The sequence below is a fragment of the Ursus arctos genome, unplaced genomic scaffold, assembly GCF_023065955.2.
Source record: "Ursus arctos isolate Adak ecotype North America unplaced genomic scaffold, UrsArc2.0 scaffold_9, whole genome shotgun sequence".
NCBI classification, from domain to species: Eukaryota; Metazoa; Chordata; class Mammalia; order Carnivora; family Ursidae; genus Ursus; species Ursus arctos.
Genome location: NW_026623111.1, coordinates 40,953,384 through 40,972,769, shown reverse-complemented (window position 1 = coordinate 40,972,769; position 19,386 = coordinate 40,953,384). Strand labels below are relative to the sequence as shown.

At 36.1% G+C, this 19,386-nt stretch overlaps 1 protein-coding gene across 2 annotated transcripts in view; it reads left to right on the top strand.

Moving 5' to 3' along the window:
• The window catches only part of CHIC2 (cysteine rich hydrophobic domain 2), a 54,827-nt gene that overhangs the window by 17,128 nt on the left and 18,313 nt on the right, over positions 1-19,386 (top strand). For both annotated transcript variants that reach the window (XM_057309702.1, XM_057309703.1), the window contains 2 exons: positions 3,035-3,089; positions 3,235-3,390. In XM_057309702.1, coding sequence (XP_057165685.1) covers positions 3,035-3,089; positions 3,235-3,390 — 211 coding nt within the window. The remainder of the gene's footprint in view (positions 1-3,034; positions 3,090-3,234; positions 3,391-19,386) is intronic.

Below are 19,386 nucleotides of genomic sequence, written 5' to 3'. Positions count from 1 at the left end.
GCAGAAGGAGAGGGAGAAGCAGGCTCCCCACTGAGCAGAGGGCCTGACACAGGGACCCCGGGATCATGACCTGAGCTGAAGGCAGATGCTTAACCGACTGAGCCACCCAGGTGCCCCGTTGTTTAGAGATTTTGAAAGAGAAAGAGTATAGTTGGGATTCACTCCTGTGGGCTGGGGAGACTTCAGGGACTTTGAGTGCAGCATTATCTTGACACTTGTTACAGGTATTCTTGTTCAGTGGATGGGGGAATGAAAAAATCATTAGCACCAAATTAATGGCTGGTAGAAAAGCTAAGCATTCTCATATAGTGATAATCTTGTCACTGGGTAATCTTTCTTTGGACATTTTTTGGGGAGTGAGATGAAGGAAGAGGTAGGTTTACTGTCTGTTCCTAAAATACAGCTTAACAAAAAAGTATGACTGGAAGAGGAACTGAATGAATGTCCATGGAACGTAAGTTCTTACTCGGAAGAATAATTAGCCTGATTTAAAAGAGCCCTGACCTGCAGGAGCAAGAGGGCAATTAATTAGCTGGTTGTGCTCCCTGGGTAAAGAATCAACACTCAGTCACATGGCCGATAAGTAAATATTCAGGCTCTAAAAAGAAAGGAAGTTGGGTTTAAGCTCATCTTGGACTGCTCCCTTCAACTTAGCATATTACATGGCAGCAAACTATAGTTATTTAATAAAATAATTTAATATGTGTTAAATGTCTTAATGGCTGGGATGAAAGGGGAAGACTTTTCTAGTTAGACTTGGAGGGGGGCTCCTGGGTGGCTTGGTTAAGTGTCAGACTCTTCTTTTCGGCTCAGGTCATGATCTCAGGGTCATGAGACGGAGCCCCATGTTGGACTTTGCGTTGGGCATGGAGTCTGCTTAAGATTCTTTTCCTCTGCCCTCCCCCCCCCCCCCCCCCCCCGCTTTGCATGCATGTGTTCTTTTTCTCTTAAAAAAAAAAAAACAGGTGCCTGGGTGGCTCAGTCGTTAGGCGTCTGCCTTTGCCTCAGGTCACGATCCCAGGGTCCTGGGATCAGCCCTGCAGCGGGCTCCCTGCTCAGCTGGGAGCCTGTTTCTCCCTCACCCTCTGCCCTTCCCCCTGCCCCCCATTCTCTCTCTCTGTCAAATAAATAAATTCTTTAAAAAAATAAACATGGTTGAAATGGAAACTATTCATTGAAAGAGAATAGCTTCAGACCAGTGGAGATAATACTTCAAGAGATGGAAATTTATAATTTATAGTCAGTAAACATCTGTTGATTATCCTCCTTCCCTAAGGGAAATAGATGAAAAGGAGGTACATTATCTAGAGACCTCACAGAGAGCTGTCACCTAGCATTTCACACCACTTCCTCATTCCAGGAGTTTTGAGGTTGGACGTGAGTTATCTTTTAGGGCAAGGAGAACCATATTGTGGTGAGGCATATAGACAGAAAATGGATTTAATGGAGTCTGTCAGTCTTAGAATGGCATTAATGCCAGAATTATGTAGAACAGTAACAGTTGCAGGTATATGTTTAGTATGAGAAGAACTTTGGCTTGGACTTAGGTAGTTGTGTTGTAATCTTTTCTGTAAATAGTATCCATTATTTATAAAGACAGATTAATGTCATTCAGTGCTGCTATAAAATAATGTATGAAATGGCTTAAGATGATGATAAAATGGTCTCCAGTGTCACCATCCACATGTATGGAAGTCTAGATAATGATGCAGACCATAACCTGACCACTGAAGTGTTTTGTTTGCCTTGCACAATATTTCAAAGATGGGAAATTTTGCATAGAAGTCTGGTTTCCCAGCTCCTCTTAGAGAAAATCATACAATCTCTCAGACGTGGGCCTGCGTCTAATATGACAGTAATCAGCTGAATCTGACCCATGACGCGTTCCCCTCATTCTCTATACCCTCCACTTGGCTAGTCTCCACCATTCCTTACTGCTTGCACACAGCTCATGTTACTCGATTTCCCTGTTTAGCTGTACTGATGGTTGAATTAGAAACCCCTGACCAGCCCTGCTGTTTCATGCAGAATATCTCAGGAGAGCCGTCTTACTAGTGCAAGCTACCTAAAGTGCAGAACTGTATTTATAGGGGTGGTTAAGACAGTGAATCTGAAGGGTTCTCATCATAGAAAAAAAAAATTTGAGGAGATGGATGTTAACTAAACTTATTGTGGTAATCATTTCAGAATATATACATGTATCAAATCATTATGTTGTATACCTTAAACTAATACAGTGTTAAATGTCAAGTATATCTCAATAAAACAAAATTCGGCTTCAGGATCCAACAAAAGTCGTATTGAAGTATCTCAATTTGTATTTCTAGATGCAATCTACCATTACTAATGTGTCCATGAGTATTTTATTCTTTTCTAATAACTTATCCAAGAGTCAAGTGCCCAGTCAATCCTCATGATTTTTGCAGACATTTAAAAGCTTAAAGATATTAAAATGTACTACGTCAGTTCCATTTCTTTGGGAGTTCATCTAGCAAGTGTTGTAGTACTTCTGAGTTTTAAGTAGGCAGGCAGCTGACACATTGTTCCAGGTGTTTTAGCATTCTGTGGCTGTAACAACAGTGTGCATAGGCTGGTCCCAGAAAATGCTAACTGATCAACTTGCATTCTTAGACATGTTAACTGCTTTATTGAGTGTTAACACGTGCTCTTAACCTAAAGAATAATCAATAGCGGAGATCGTAGCTTTCTAGTACTTAGTTGGAAGAATCTCAGTAATTTTTACAAAACTGAATAGTTGTATTTTCCACTACATTAATATTTTGCTTACAAACAGAGCCCCAAAGAAGTAATTTCTTTGTGTATTCTCAGCCTCTTATACAAAAGTTTTGATTCAGCTGCTAAAATTGCTTGTTACATTTCATAAATTGCTGATTTCAGTGTTTTTGTGTCTCAAAATTCCATTGTTACTTTGTATATCAAGTTGCATCTATTTACTTGACCTCTGATTAAGTTAAATGGCTTTTTTCCCACAATGACATGTAATAACATATTTTTCTTCTTTTTTAAAAAATAGATTTGGACTGAGCAACAAATTTGAATCAGAATTCCCTTCTTCATTAACTGGAAAAGTGAGTGTTATCATTTCCTTGGGTACTGTTTATATACTTCAAAAGTGAAGTCTTTTCCTAACAAATTACAGAAACAGTTATGCTAATAAGACATGTTTATTGACATTAATATTGCAGTGTTGTTATTTCTTAAAATTTTCTTTAGGTAGCTCCTGAAGAATTTAAAGCCAGCATCAACAGAGTTAACAGTTGTCTGAAGAAGAACCTTCCTGTTAATGTACGTTGGCTGCTTTGTGGCTGCCTTTGTTGCTGCTGCACATTAGGTTGCAGTATGTGGCCAGTTATTTGCCTCAGTAAAAGAGTAAGTTGAATTAATACATTTTAATTTTAATTTAGAAGTAGACAAGCAAGTCTTGCATTTGTCTTGGGTTTTTGTTTTTGTTTTTGTTTTGAATGCGTCACACCATGCTGAATACTATAAAAAATGATCTGATCCAATAGAGGAGTGATTAAGTAAATTACAGTATGTCCACATGCTGTTATATTAAATTTAATTATAAATTTCATTCATAATTTTTATGACCTAGGAGATTACCTAAGAATAGACTAGAATACAGCATTCTCTCTCTATATATACATTCATGGTGGTATAGCATAGTGATTGAGAATGCTGGGTTCAGGTCTACCACTTATCTCTGTGACTCTAGGCAAGTTTCCTCACCTCTTTAATCTCTAGTTGACTGATCTGTAAAATGGCAGTATTCACCTACCTGCTTGAATAGGATTGTTGTAAGTATAAAATGAAGTAGTGTTTGTAAAGCTGTTAGCTAAATGGTTCAAAGTGTCTGACATTGACAAATAGCAGTATTATTAATATGTAAGGTAGTACCCATAGAAGAAATAACATGGGTACAGTATTTATTTCTAATTGGTAATATTATGGGGAATTCTTGTTTCTTTTTAAGAAAATGTTTCTTTTCTTCTATACTTTACAAGTTTTCTGAAATGAGTACATAGTGATTCTGTAATCAGGAAAAATGATCTGAAGAGTCATAATTTTGACTGCTTATAATGAAAAATTTCTAAGATATGGGTGGAGATAAGGCAAATTGTTATAGATGGAACACATTACATTTTTGTTAAAGTTTTAAAAAATTAATGATAACTATATATATAAAAATGAAATACTGTTGAAACTGATTTGTGTGGCTACATTTCATTTTGTCATCAAATAATGGTAGGAAATACCAAAAAGCAAATTCTGTTTGTCCCTTAATTTCTGTTGTAAAATAAGCAGTATATTCCTACTGAAAAACATTTTTAACTAATAACATTTTATTGATAAAAAGGAAATAATGCCTTTATAATAGAATTAATTTTGTAATATTTACTGTAATATTTGTAATATTTATTTTTTCTCCAAGAATATTTCTTCTTTTTATCGCCCATATTTCTGACCAGATCATCTTCAGACCACAGAATTTTTTTTTTTCCCCCTAATTTTCAGTTGTCCCTTGATGCACAATTGAATCTGCAGCTCTTGGAGTTTAGGTCCTCTCACTCCCGCCTACTCTTTGGGCATTTTCATTGTTTAAATGACTGCTGTCTCAGGGCGCTTAGGTGGCTCAGTTAGTTAAGCATCTGCTTTCTGCTCAGGTCATGATATTGGAGGGGGGGTCCCTGCTCAGTGGGGAGCCTGCTTCTCCCTCTCCCTCTGTCCCTCCCTTGTACTTGTGCTCGCTCTCTCTCAAGAGAATAAAAAAAATAAAATAAATGACTGCTGTATCCCATTTGGTTGGCAGTTTTTTTTTTTTTTTTTAAGATTTTATTTATTTATTTGACAGAGAGACAGTCAGCGGGAGAGGGAACACAAGCAGGGGGAGTGGGAGAGGAGGAAGCAGGCTCCCAGTGGAGGAGCCCGAATGGGGCTCAATCCCAGGACTCTGGGATCATGCCCTGAGCTGAAGGCAGACGCTTAATGACTGAGCCACCCAAGCGCCCCGGCTATTTGCTATTGTGTAACACAAGGAATCATAAAAATTTTATTTTAGGAATCTGTGTGATATAGTTTTTTTGAGGTTTTGAGATCCTTTGTGTTTTTTTTTTTTTTTGAAGATTTGTGTATTTATTTGTTTATTTAGAGAGCCAGCAGGGGGAGGGGTAAAGGGAGAGGAAGAGAGAGAATCTCAAGCAAATTCCCTGCTAAGCACAGAGCCTACTGTGGGGCTCGATCCCACGATCGTGAGATTACGACCTGAGCCGAAATCAAGAATCTGATGCTGAACCGACTGAGCCACCCAGGCGCCCCTGTTTTTTACTTTTTAAATGAGAAAACAAGATACTGCACTGTGTGCACAGCATAGGATTTAGAAAACAAAACTCAACTTCCTACTCTTCTCCATTCATTTTTAGCAACATAAGGTCATTTTTCAGATGATTTCATTAAATTCCTTTTTATTTGAGTCATAGAATAGATTGATTTTTTTAGGCTATTTTCATCTGTGGTTTCGGAAAGTACATTTCATTTAACGATATAGTATTAGGTCTAAGGTCTCTCTTTGTATGTATATGATTTAATTTTATATGGACTTTACTATCTAGTGAGTGCAAACAAATATGGTTACTGTTCAGATAAAAAGCTGTGCATTTCCGTGTCTTGGGTGTAAGCTATTCTATACCCATGGAGAGAGTGACACTTCTTGCGTCTATATGAAGGTGTTAGAGACCCTGAAAAGAGTGGTGCTGTGTACGATGGGAACAGGATAATTTAGAGTAGGGCTTTTTAACTTGTTGTCATGGATCCTTTTGGTGTTCCAGGGAAGTCTATGAACCCTTGATAAAGTTATCAAAGTACTAAAACCCCTCAGTTAGGGGTGCCTGGGTGGCCCAGTAGGTTAAGTGTCTGCGGTCAGCTCGGGTCATGATCTCAGGGTCCTGGGATCGAGCCCCAGCTGGGGATCCCTGCTCAGTGGGGAGCCTGCTTTTCCTTCTCCCTCTCCCTCTGTGCTCGCTCTCCCTCTCTTGCTCTCTCTCAAATAAATAAAATCTTAAAGAATAAGACCCCTCAGATATATTATTTATAAATGTTTATTAATGTATACAAAGTAAGATAGCGGAGAATCTATGGTAATGTGTTGTGATAGGAAAAATCTGATTTCTATGAGTGATAGAGATACAGGTCCTGTTTAGTCTACCACAGTTAGTTGCATGCATTCATAACCTAAGGAAACTATACCACATTTCAGTTAGAGGTTAGTGTAAAGATGAATTTTTGTTTTATCCACTTCCATGGATTCCTAGAATTTTATCTAGGTATTCCATGTTAAGAATAAGAACCCTTGATTGAGAGGTACTAGTATAAATAAAGGCTAAAACCCTGCCTGATTCTTAGCCTCTGAACTTTTCCTTTGTCCTCATTTGTGATGTGGAATATGGTTGCAGTTGTCTCAGATTCTTAAGACAAATCAGGACCAACGGCATACTTCATATGCAGCTCAGCATTTTCACCTTCATGACATTATTCAGTAATTTGGGTAACTTGATTTCTGCCTTAAGTTTGAAATCCATCTCCAACTGAGTGTCCCTTTTTATGAACTGACTTTGTTCTGGAGACATTGTTTTTAAATCTGTATTATTATTATTGTTATTCCTTCCAAGTTGCCTTTCCTTTTTAAAAAAAATTGCCATAACCTGTTTTTGAAAATTATTATACAGCAAAATTCACTCTTTTTGGTGTATAGTTTTATGATTTTTGACAAATGCATACAGTTGTGTAACTATCACCACAACCAAGATATATTACTATTCTCTCCAAAAAAAAACTTCCTTGTGCTGTCCTTTGTAGTCCTACACTTTTCAGCTCTTAAATCCTGACAACCCTGATCTGTTTGTCTTTTCTAGCTTGTTATGTAAATGGAACTATACAGTATATGTAGCCTTTTGAGTCTAGCTTTTTCCATTTAGCTAGTACATTTGAGAGTCATCTGTTTTGTTGCATGTATCAATAGTTTATTCTTTTTTTTTTTTTTTTGCTGAGTAGTTTTCCATTGTATGGATGTGTCATAATTTGTTTATCCACTCACCAACTGAAGAAGGACATTGGGTAGTTTCCAGTTTTGATGATTTTGAATAAAGATGCTGTAAATGGGGGCACCTGGGTGGCTCAGTCATTAAGCATCTGCCTTCAGCTTGGGTTGTGGTCGCAGCGTCCTGGGATCTAGCCCTGCGTTGGGCTCCCTGCTCAGCAGAGGCCTTGTTTCTCCCTCTGCTTGCTGCTCCCCCTACTTGTGCTTGCTCTCTCTGTCATATAAATAAAATCTTAAAAAAAAAAAAAAAGATGCTATAAATGTTCACATGTACGTTTTTCTGTGAACCTAAGTTTTTACTTTTATGAGTTGGGTTGCTGGATCCTGTAGTAACTGTGTGGTTAATTTTATAGGAAACTTCCAAATTGTTTTCCCAAGTGGCTCTACCATTTTACATTCCAGCCAGCAATATAGGAGAGTGCAAGTTGTTCAGCATCTTTGCTAGGACTTGGTGGTGGTAGTTTAAGAAATTTTAGTCATTCTCATAGATGTGGTGGCATCTCATTCTGGTTTTAATTCACACTACCCTCATGACTAACCATATTGAGCACCTTGCCATTTGTAAAACCTCTTTGTTAAAGTGTTTATTCAAATATTTTGCCTATTATTAAATAGTGTATTGTTGAGCTTTGAGAGTTCTTTATATGTTCTGAATATAAGTCCCTTGTCAGCTATATAATCAACTATATTTTTCCAGTCTGTAGCTTGTCTTTTTTTCTCTTAATGTCTGTGGCAGAGCAAAATTTGATTTTGATGAAGTCTAATTTACCAGTTTTTAAAAAATGGATTGTGTGTTTGTATGTTATATCTAAGGATTCTTTGCTTAAACCAAGATCACAGACTTTTTCTCCTATGATCTCTTCTGCATTTACTTTCAGATCTGTGACCCATTTTGAGTCAATTTTTGTATAGGTGTGAGGCACAGGTCAGAGTTCATTTCTTTGCATAGGACTATGAGTTTTCTAGCACCATGTGTTGAAAAGACTGTTTTTTCCTCATTAAATTGCCTTTGTACATTGACAAAAGTCAGTCAACCATATTTATGTGGATCTGTTTCTAAACTCTATGTATGTATTTCTTTGTGGATCTATTTCTAAACTCTATGTATGTATTTCTTTGTGCTTAGTGCTATTGTCAATGGTATTGTTTTCTAAATTTTGATTTCCAGTTCATTGCTAGTACATAACAAGTACAATTGATTTTTATATATTCACTTTGTATTCTGTGACCTTTCCAAATTCACTTATTAAATTGTTTTTGTAAATTCCACAGGATGTTCTGTGTAGATAATAACCATGTTGTCTGAGAGTCGTGATAGTTTTATTTCTTAGTTTCTAATCTGCATACCTTTTATTTATTTTTCTCTTTTTTTCCACTGGGCAAGACTTCCAGTAAAATGTTGAGTAGGAGTGATGAGAGTGGACTCATTGCTTCAGTCCTGATTTTCTCTATTGTTTTTCTGTTTTCAATTTCATTGATTTTTGCTCTTATTTTTATTATTTCTTCTTCTTGTTTTGGATTTCATTTACTATTTTTTAGTTTCTTAAAATCAACGCAGAAGATATTGATGTGAGAGTTTTCTTTTTTATATGCTGATATAAGCATATAAGCTAAAATTGTTCTCTAAAGCACTGCTTTGACTGCATTCCATATTTTACTTTCACTAAGTTAAAAATGTGTTATGATTTTCCCTGAGACTTCCTCTTTGATTATGTGTTATTAAGAAGTGTGTTATTTAACCTCCAAATATTTAGGAATTTTCCAGACACCTTTGTGTTACTGATATCTAGTTTAATTTTGTTGTCAGGGAGTATACTTTGTGTGATTTCATTTTTTAAAATGTGTTGTTTTATTTTATGGTCTCAAGTATAGTGTGTTTTGTTAATGACATCTTACAATTTTTGTTTTTATTTTTGCAGCTTTATTGAGATGTAATTAACGTACAATAAACTGCACATATTTAAAGTGCCATTTGATGAGTTTTGTCATATAACTAACACCTGTATACATGTGTATGTCAAAATAGTGAACATCTTCATCACCCCCAAAAGTTTCCTTATGTCTCTTCCTCCCCACCCCTTCCAGGCAACTGCTGATCTGCTTTCTGGCAGTATAGATTAGTTTGTATTTTCTAGAGTTTTATATAAATGGAACTACACAATACGTATTCTTTTTTGTTTCTTTTACTCATGATTATTTTGAGATTCATCCATGTTGTTGGATCAATGGTATTCATTCCCTTTAATGCTGAGTAATGTTTTATTGTATGGATATACCACATTTATTTATTTGATTGCCATTTGTGTTTCCAGTTTTTGTCTATATAAATAAAGCTGCATGACTGTTCTTGTTCAAGTCTTTTTGTAGGCATATACTTTCTTTTCTCTTGAGTAAAAATTTCTAGGAATAGAGTAGTTTAATCATATGGTGTATATGTGTTTAACTTTTTAAGGAACTGAGAAACTAATTGCCAAAGTGGTGCTATTACTTTACATTTCTACCAGCAGTAAATGAGAGAGTCTCTTCTGCTGTATTGACCACATTTAGTATGGTTAGTCTTTTTAATTTTAGTCATCCTAATAGGAATGTAGTGTTATCATTATGGTTTTAATTTGTATTTCCTTAATAGTACATGATCTTGAGCATGTTTTCATGTTTATTTAACACTTATGGATGTTCTTTGTTGAAGTGTTTCAACTTTTTGCCTGTTTTTTTAATTGAGTTGTTTCTTTATTGTTGAGTTTTGAGAATTGTTTGTATATTATGGGTACAAGTGTATGCTTTAAAATCTCCCAATTAGTGATTTGACTTTTCATCCCCTAACAATTCTTTCAAAAGCAGAAATTTCTAATTTTAATAAAATCCAGTTTGTTCATTTGTCCTTTTACGGATTGTGCTGTTAATGTTATACCTAATAACCCTTCCTAAGCCTAAATACAAAGATTTTTTCACTGTGTTTACTCTAGAATTTTTATAGTTCCACGTTTTACTTTTAGGTCTAAGATTCATTCTGAGTTAAAATTTTTATATGGTGCAGTGTATCGATTGAAGTTAATTTTTTATTTATTTATTTTTTTGTGTATAGATACCCAGTTGTTCATTCACATTTGTTATAAAGGCTATTCTTTCTTCACTGAATTGCCTTTGTACTTCTGTTGGAAATCAGATGCCATATGTGTCTGTTTCTAAACTCTGTTCTGTTCTGTTGATGTGTTTATTTTGATGCAAAATACCACACTGTCTTGAGTATTGTAGCTTTATAATTACATCTTATAATTGGATAGTGTTAGCTCCCCAACTTCATACTCCTTTTTCAAAGTTGTTTTGCTTTTTTTTTTTTTTTTAAGATTTTATTTATTTATTCGATGGAGAGAGAGACGGCCAGCGAGAGAGGGAACACAAGCAGGGGGAGTGGGAGAGGAAGAAGCAGGCTCCCAGCAGAGGAGCCTGATGTGGGGCTCGATCCCAGGACTCTGGGATCACACCCTGAGCCAAAGGCAGATGCTTAACGACTGAGCCACCCAGGCGCCCCTCAAAGTTGTTTTGCTTTTTACATTGTTTGTATTCCATATAGATTTTAGAATCAGCTTGTCAGTTTCTACAAAGAAAATCCTGTTGGAATTTTAGTTTGGATTGCACTGAGTCTATGCATCAATTTTGGGATATTGATATCTTAAAAATATTTAGTCTTTTGACCCATGAAATAGTGTCTTACTCCATTTACTTAAGTCTTCAACATTTTTTTCCTGAGCAATGTTTTAAGTTTTGAGTGGACATGTCTTGCATATCTTTATATGGTTTTATACTCGGGTATTATTTTTTATGCAATTTCAAATGGTACATATTTTTATTTTTTATTTATTTAAAAATTTTTTTTAACGATTTTATTTGTTTATTTTGACAGAGAGGGGGAGAGAGCACAAGCAGGAGGGGAGTGGAGGCAGAGGGAGAGGGAGAAGCAGGTTCCCAGCTGAGCAGGGAGCCCCATGTGGGGACCCTGGGATCATGACCTGAGGCAAAGGCATATGGTTCACTGACTAAGCCACCCAGGCACCGCTATTTTTAAAATTTTTAATTAAGTTTTAAATTTTAATTCCAGTATAATTAACATACATATTGTATTAGTTTCAGGTATACAATATAGTGATTCCCCAATTCTGTACATTATCAGTGCTCATCATAAGTGTACTCTTTAATCCCGTCATCTGTTTCACCCCCCCCCCCCCCCCGCTGGTAACCATCAGTTTGTTGTCTATAGTTAAGAATCTGTTTCTTGGTTTCTCTCTCGCTCTCTCTCTCTTTTTTTTTTTTGGCCTTTGCTCCTTTGTTTTGTTTCTTAAATTCCACATATGAGTGAAGTCGTATGGTATTTGTCTTTCTCTGACTTACTTTGCTTAGCATTACATTTACATTCTCTAACTCCATCCATGTTGTTGCAGATGGCAAGATTTCGTTCTTTTTTATGGCTGAGTAATATCCCGTTGTGTGTGTGTGTGTGAGAGAGTCAGTGTGTATGTGAGTGTATACCACATCTTCTTTATCCCTTCATATCGATGGACACTTGGGCTGCTTCCATAATTTGGCTATTGTAAATAGTGCTGCAGTAAACATAAGGGTGCATATACCCCTTTGAATTAGTGTTTTGGTAATTTTTTGGGTAAATACACAGTAGTGTGATTATTTGATCGTAGGATAGTTCTATTTTTAACTTTACGAGGAACCCCAGACTGTTTGATGGAGTGGCTGTACAGATTTGCATTCCCACCAGTAGTGCATGAGGGTTCCTTTTTCTCCACCTTCCCACCAGCGCTTGTTGTTTCTTAAGTTTTTGATCTTAGCCATTCTGACAGGTGTGAGGTGATATCTCATGTAGTTTTGATTTGCATTTCCCTGATAATAAGTGATGGTGAGTATCTTTTTATGTGTCTCTTGGCCATTTGTATGTGTGTATTCTTTGGAGAAATGTCTGTTCATGTCTTTTTTAATTGGATTATTTGTTCTTTGGGTATTGAATTGTGTACGTTTTTAATATATTTTGGGTACCCTTTATTGGATATGTCATTTCCAAATATCTTCTACCATACAGTGTGTTGCCTGTTAGTTTTGTTGATTGTTGCCTTTACTGCGCAGAAACTTTTTATGTTAATATAGTCCCAATAGTTTATTTTTGCTTTTATTTCCCTTGCCTCGGAAGATGTATATAGAAAACTGTTGCTACAGTCAGTGTCAGAGAAATTACTGCTTGTGCTCTTTCCTAGGATTTTTATGGTTTCAGGTCTTAACATTTAGGTCTTTAATAAATTTCAAGTTTATATTTTTGTGTATGGTAGAAGAAAGTGGTCTAGTCTCATTCTTTTGCATGTAGCCATCCAGTTTTCCCAGCACCATTATTGAAGAGACTGTCTTTTTTCCATTGTATATCCTTTTCTTCTTTGTTGAAGATTAATTGGTCATATAATTGTGGGTTTATTTCTGGATTTTCTATGCTGTTCCATTGATCTGTGTGTCTGTTTTGAGCCAGTACCTTCCTGTCTTGATCACTACAGCTTTGTAATATAACTTGAAGTCTGGAATTGTGTATAAATAGTATATATTTTAAAAATTTCAATTATTTTTTCTTGCTAGGGTATAGTTTTGCTAAACTCACCTTTTCCATTCACTTATTTGTGGAGTATTGAATTTCTTTATAGACAGTCATATCATCAACAATGAAGACAATATTGCTTTCCTTTGTAATATAGATGTTTTGTTGTTGCTTTTCCTCCATTGCACTGACTAGAATCTCCAGAAAAACATTGATGAGAAGTAGTGAGAACAGATATTCTTATTTTACTCCTGATCTAGGAAAAATGAATTTACATTTTCTTCATTTTTTATCATCTTAATTGTAGGGTTTTTAAATTTTAAGGATTTTATTTATTTATTTGAGAGAGAGTGTGCATAAGCAGGGAGGAGGGGCAGCAGGAGAGAGAGAAGCAGACTCCCTCAATGTCAGGACCCAGGTGGGGCTCGATCCCAGGACCCTGGGATCATGACTTAAGCTGAAAGCAGATACTTAACCAACTAAGCCACCCAGGCGCCCCAATTGTAGGGCTTTTGTAAATTTTTTTTGTTAGTTTTTGTTTTGGTTTTTAAATCAGCTTGAGGAAGTTTTATTCTACTAGTTTGCAGAAAGTTTTTATCCAGAATACATGTTGGATTTTGTCAAATGCGTTTTCTTCTTCTTTAGAGAGATTTTAAAATTAGAAATATGTTGAATTACATTGATTGTTGTTAAACCAACCTTGCATTCCTGGAATGAACCCCACCTGGTTGGTCATGTCTATTTCTCTTTTGATATTTCTGTTGCATTTGATAGAATATAACTTTGTTTAGAAGTTTTATATCTAGGGCCCTCTGGCTGGGTCAGTTGGTAGAGTGCGTAACTCTTGATCTCAGGGTCAGGAGTTCAAGCCTCACATTGGGTGTGGTGCCTACTTTTAATTAATTACAAAAATTTTACATCTATGTTCATGAGGGATATTTTTCTGTAGTCTTTTCTTGTAATATCTGATTTTAGCATCAGGGTAATGATAGCCTCATAAAATGAGTTGGGAAGTGTTATTTCCCTTCATTTTCCTGGAAGAGTTTGTGCAGAATATTCATTGTTTTAGCCTTAAATTTTGGAGAAGCCATTTGGGACTGGAAGGTTTTTGTTGGAAGAGTTTAAACTACAAATTCAATTTCTTTGATAGACATGGGACTTTTCAGGACATCTGTTTTATCTTGGTTGAGCTTAATAGTTTCTGTTTCTCAAGGAAGTTGTCCATTTTATTGTAGTTGTTTATAATAAGCATAATATATACTAATTACCTTTTTACCTTTTGTAAAGTCTCTAGTGATCATTACTTTTCTTATTCCTGAAATTGTTAGTTTATCCTTCCTTTGTCTCTCTTTTTTTTTCCTGGCCACTTTCGCTGGAGGTTTATCAATTTTATTAATCAACTCAAGAGACCAGCTTTTGGTTTCATTGTCTATTTCTATTGATTTTATGTTTATATTTCATTGGTTTTAGTTTGACTTTTATTATTTCTTCTTTGAGTTTAACTTTTTTTTTTTCTAGTTTCTTAAGGTGGAAACAAAGGTCATAAGTTTGAGACTTTTCTTCTGGTGTTTAGTATTATAAATTTCCCTTTTCTTCTGGTGTTTAGTATTATGATTTTCCTTTCTGAATACTACATTCTTTGTATTCCCCAAATTTTGATATGTTGTGTTTTAATTTTCATTTAGTTCATTTTGCTTTTATATTTCTCTTTTGATTTCGTCTGTGACCAATGCATTATTTAGAAGTATTTTATTTAGCTTTTAGATATTTGGGGGACTTCATAGAGATCTTTTTGTTATTTATTTGTAAATTTACAAATTAAATAAAAAATTAACAGTGTGGTTAGATAACACTGTTTTGAATCCTTATAAATGTTTTAAGGATTGTTTTATTCCAAAATATGAGCTATCTTGATAAATTAATTGATTATTGTGCACTTGAAAAGAATATATTCATCTGTTATTGGGTGGAGTGTTTTATAAATGTCAATTATGTCAGGTTTGTTGATATGTTTAGATCATCTGTATTCTCACTGATTTTCTGACTCTTCTATCAATTATCAAGAGAGTAGTATTAAAATCTCTGACTATAATTATGTAATTGTGGATTTGTCTATTACAGTTTTTGTTTTATGTATTGTGACACTGTAATTAGGTGCATAAACTTTCAGGTTTTTTTTTTTTTTTAAGATTTTATTTATTTATCTGACAGAGATAGAGATAGCCAGCGAGAGAGGGAACACAAGCAGGGGGAGTGGGAGAGGAAGAAGCAGGCTCATAGCGGAGGAGCCTGATGTGGGGCTCGATCCCACAACGCCGGGATTGCGCCCTGAGCCGAAGGCATGCGCTTAACCGCTATGCCACCCAGGCGCCCCTAGTTTCAGGTTTTATATCTACTTTGTGGGTTGACCTGTATCATTATGAAATTGACCTTTTTTTTTTTTTTTTTAAAGATTTTATTTATTTATTTGACAGAGAGAGAGACTGCCAGTGAGAGAGGGAACACAAGCAGGGGGAGTGGGAGAGGAAGAAGCAGGCTTCCAGCAGAGCATGGAGCCTGATGCGGGGCTCGATCCCAGGGACCTGGGATCACGCCCTGAGCCAAAGGCAGACGCTCAACGACTGAGCCACCCAGGCGCCCCTGAAATTGACCTCCTTTATCTTCAGTATTTTTTTTTTTTGAAAAGTACTTTATCTAATATTAATTTAGTCATTTCTACTTTCTTTTGATTACTATTCATGTTGCATATATTTTTTTCATGTTTTTGCTTTTAACATATTTGTGCCTTTATTTAAAGTTCATTTCTTGGGGCGCCTGGGTGGCTCAGGTTAAGCATCAGCATCAGGTCTTGATCTCAGGGTCATGACTTCAAGCCTGGCATTGGGCTCCATGCAGAGCTTGGAGCCTACTTAAAAATAAATAAATAAAGTTCGTTTCTTATGGCAGTGTTGGATCTTGCTTTTTCATTCAATCTGTCAGTCTCTGCATTTTAGGGATTTTGGACTGTTTACATTTATTGTGCCAAATTTAAAATTTCATTTTACTATTTGTTTTTTTTCTACATCAGTTTTTCATTTCCATTCTCATTTTCTATCTTTTTATTTTTCTGAATAATAATTTATTGAGGTGAAATTTGCATAACAGAAATTAACCATTATAAAGTAAGCAATTTAGGGGCACCTGGGTGGCACAGCAGTTAAGCGTTTGCCTTCGGCTCAGGGCGTGATCCCAGCTTTATGGGATCAAGCCCCACACCAGGCTCCTCCGCTAGGAGCCTGCTTCTTCCTCTCCCATTCCCCCTGCTTGTGTTCCCTCTCTCGCTGGCTGTCTCTATCTCTGTCAAATAAATAAATAAATAAATAAAATCTTAAAAAAAAAAATAAAGTAAGCAATTTAGTAGCAATTTAGTACATTCACAGTGTTGTACAATTATCATCTCTATCTAGTTCCGAAACATTTTCATCACTCCAAAGTAGAACTCCTTAACCAGTAAGCATTTTCTCTTCATTACCTTCTCCCTCCAGCCCTGGCAACCATCATTCTGGGTTTTGTCTCTATGGATTTATCCATTTTGGATATTTCATATAAACGGAAACACAATGTATGGGCTTTTGTGTCTGGCTTCTTTTACTCAGGATAGTGTTTTTGAGGTTCATCCATGTGTCAATACTTCATTCTCTTTTATGGATAGATAATATTCCATTGTATGTATATACCACGATTTGTTTATCCATTCATCCATTGATGGACTTTTGGACTATTTTCACCCAAAAGGTGATTAGTGCTTCTGTGAACATGGGTGTACATGTATTTGATACTTATTTCCAGTTCTTTTGGGTATATACTTAGAAGTGTGGGATCATAAGGTAATTTTATGTTTAACTTCTTTTTATTTTATATATATATTTTTTTACAAAGTTGTTCTAAAGATTTATTTATTTATTTATTTATTTGAGATAGAGACAGTGAGAGAGAGCACAAGCGGGGAGCCTGACACAGGGCTCGATGCCAGGACCCTGAGACCATGACCTGAGCCAAAGGCAGATGCTTAACCAACTAACCCATCCAGGCGCCCCATTATTTTATCTTGCTTTTTTTAGAGAGGGGTGGGAAGGGGCAGAGGGAGAACAAGAGGGAAAATCTTAAGCAGGCTCCATGCCCAGTGTGGAGCCCAAGACAGGGCTCGGTCTCAAGACCCTGAGATTATGACCTGAGCTGAAATCAAGAGTCAGACACTTACCGACTGTGTTACCCAGGCTCCCCTCTATGTTTAACTTCTTGGGGAACCATTGCAGCATTTAGTCTAGGGCTAATTATTCCCTACCAGTGAGGCAAGACTATCTTGGATACTTTTAAAAAAAAATTTTTTTAAAGATTTTATTCATTTACATATTAGAGAGAGTGCAAACAGGGGTGGTGGGGAGGGGGAAGGGATGAGCAGACTCCCCACTGAGCATGGTGCAGGGCTCGTGGGGGCCTATCTCAGGACCCTGAAACCATGACCTGGGGCTAAATGAAGTGTCAGACACTCAAAGGACTGAGCCACCCAGGCGCCCCTATCCTGATTAGTCTTTTTAATGGCCTGTGAATTGTGATATTTTCTAGTGTGGCTGATGGAAAGAAGCAATTTGCTGATCTTTGTGAGCTTTGGGCATTGTTACCTCTGATCCTTTCTAGTAGTTTTTTTTGCTCCTCCTCTGATAGTTCCTTTACCTGCATGCATTCCTCAGTACTCACCTTAATACTTAGTAGGGACTGCCTGCAGATCTTTGCAGTTCATTCTCTGTGTAGCATTCTCCTCTCTGGTACTCTGTTCTGTGGCTTCTAGCTGCCCTGGTCTCCCCAGACTCAGCTTTGTCTCCTTAACTTAGGGAGTCCCCAGGCTTTGTCTGGGCTCTTTCCATTTGCTGTGGCCTGGCAGCTCTCTTATATCCATAAACTTGGGAAATCATGGGTCCTGTCTCATTTTTTTCTGATCTCTCAGGAATCAGTGTCTTTTGTTGTCTATTGTCCATTGTCTTTAAAACAGTTTCATGTCTTGCCCCTCCCTCCCTTTTTTGTCGTGTCAGGCCAGAGGGTAAATCTGGTACCTGGTGCAGTATCTTTGCTGAAAATGAAAGTCTGAATGTTCTCTTTTTATAGAAGCATTCTTGACACGTAAGTACTACTCTAGATGCTGGGGATAGAAAGATGTATATTAATGCTCTACTCAGATGGCATGTAGTCTGTTTGGACAATTGGCTGAGTGCAGAGGTAGTTTAAGTTTGTAAGTACTTGTCATATTTTTCGTGAAGTACCTCTAGTAGCAAAGACAATAAATATGTGTCCTTAGGGCCTAGAAATATGAAATGGCTTCCTATAATCACAAAACATATTTGAAGTCTTGTCTTATACTCATTTGAACTGCTCATTCTATTATATAACATATATTTGTTTTAATAGAAAATGTTTAAAATGACTTATCAAGTCAATACTATTAGAAAAGGAGCATACCCGTCTTCCGAAAATGCAGGTTTCAGCTGCCATTTCTTTATGCTGCCGGTGTGCCATTCTCTGGAAATTACTTACTCATTAATTCAACTAATACATGGTTCCTCTTATGGATTTAAAAGGTAGACAGAAGGCAATGAGATGATTACAAATAGTGATAAGTACTTGGAAAACAATAAAACAGGAAACTTCAACCTTTTAGTAGGTTCCTTGTAAATGCCTGAAGAGCTTCCAAGTGAATAAAATGCTTCAGCTTCATTAAATAGATATTATGACATTTTCTTTGCAAAAGCTTATTTTTGTTTATAGATTTGCTTATACTTTGCCCCTTGATTGTGCCCTAATTATAGTATTAAGGTTTAGAAAATTGATGTCCGAGTAAGTGAACTTTTTATGACTTGTATGTGCTTTCAGCTTGGCTGGTTTTTTTGAGGAAACAAGTTTCATATTTTACTGTGTTGTGTTATAGTATTTTTGTTTTGATTTGTCTTTCATATTGAAGTAACTACTAGTTTTAGTTTTCTGAGTTTTTGTACATATATCCTATCCCAACTTTAGTGACTTTATAGACTTTGTATATGCTCTCGGCCATTATCCTTTTTGACTGAAAACCTAAGTTGTTGACTGTTCAGTACAACTTCTTAAACTTGTAGTTGTCTTGCCTCTTTTTAGTGCTTTATCTCTCTTACATTTGATGACCAGAATTATGTGGTTTTCTGAAAGTGCTCTCTATATGGATTTATTGTAAATATTGTATATTTCCATTCCCTTTATACTCTTTTATTTGTATTTAGTCTTATATCAGGGATCATTTGCTTAGGAATAAGAAAATAGGCTGCAACGTGGGGTACCTGGACTTTGGTGTTTGGAAAGTGGAACTTACTCTGAGTAAACTTCAGTTTTCACCTGTCTAGAATGGTGTGAATCTCTTACAGTGTTATTTTAAGAATTAGAGCAAGTGCATATAAAATACTTAATATAGTATTTTGCCTGTAGTAGGTGCTTAGTTCATGGCAGTTGCTATTATTATTTTTTTATTCTTCCTAGTTTTTGTCTTGCTAACTGCTGTATCCCCAGTGCCTCTCACAGTGCCTCACATCTACTTTGTGTTCAATAAATATTTGCTGAATGAATATACTCTTTGGCTTTTGAAACCCTTGAGTAGTAAGATCATAAGATTTCAGAAGATATAGTTCTT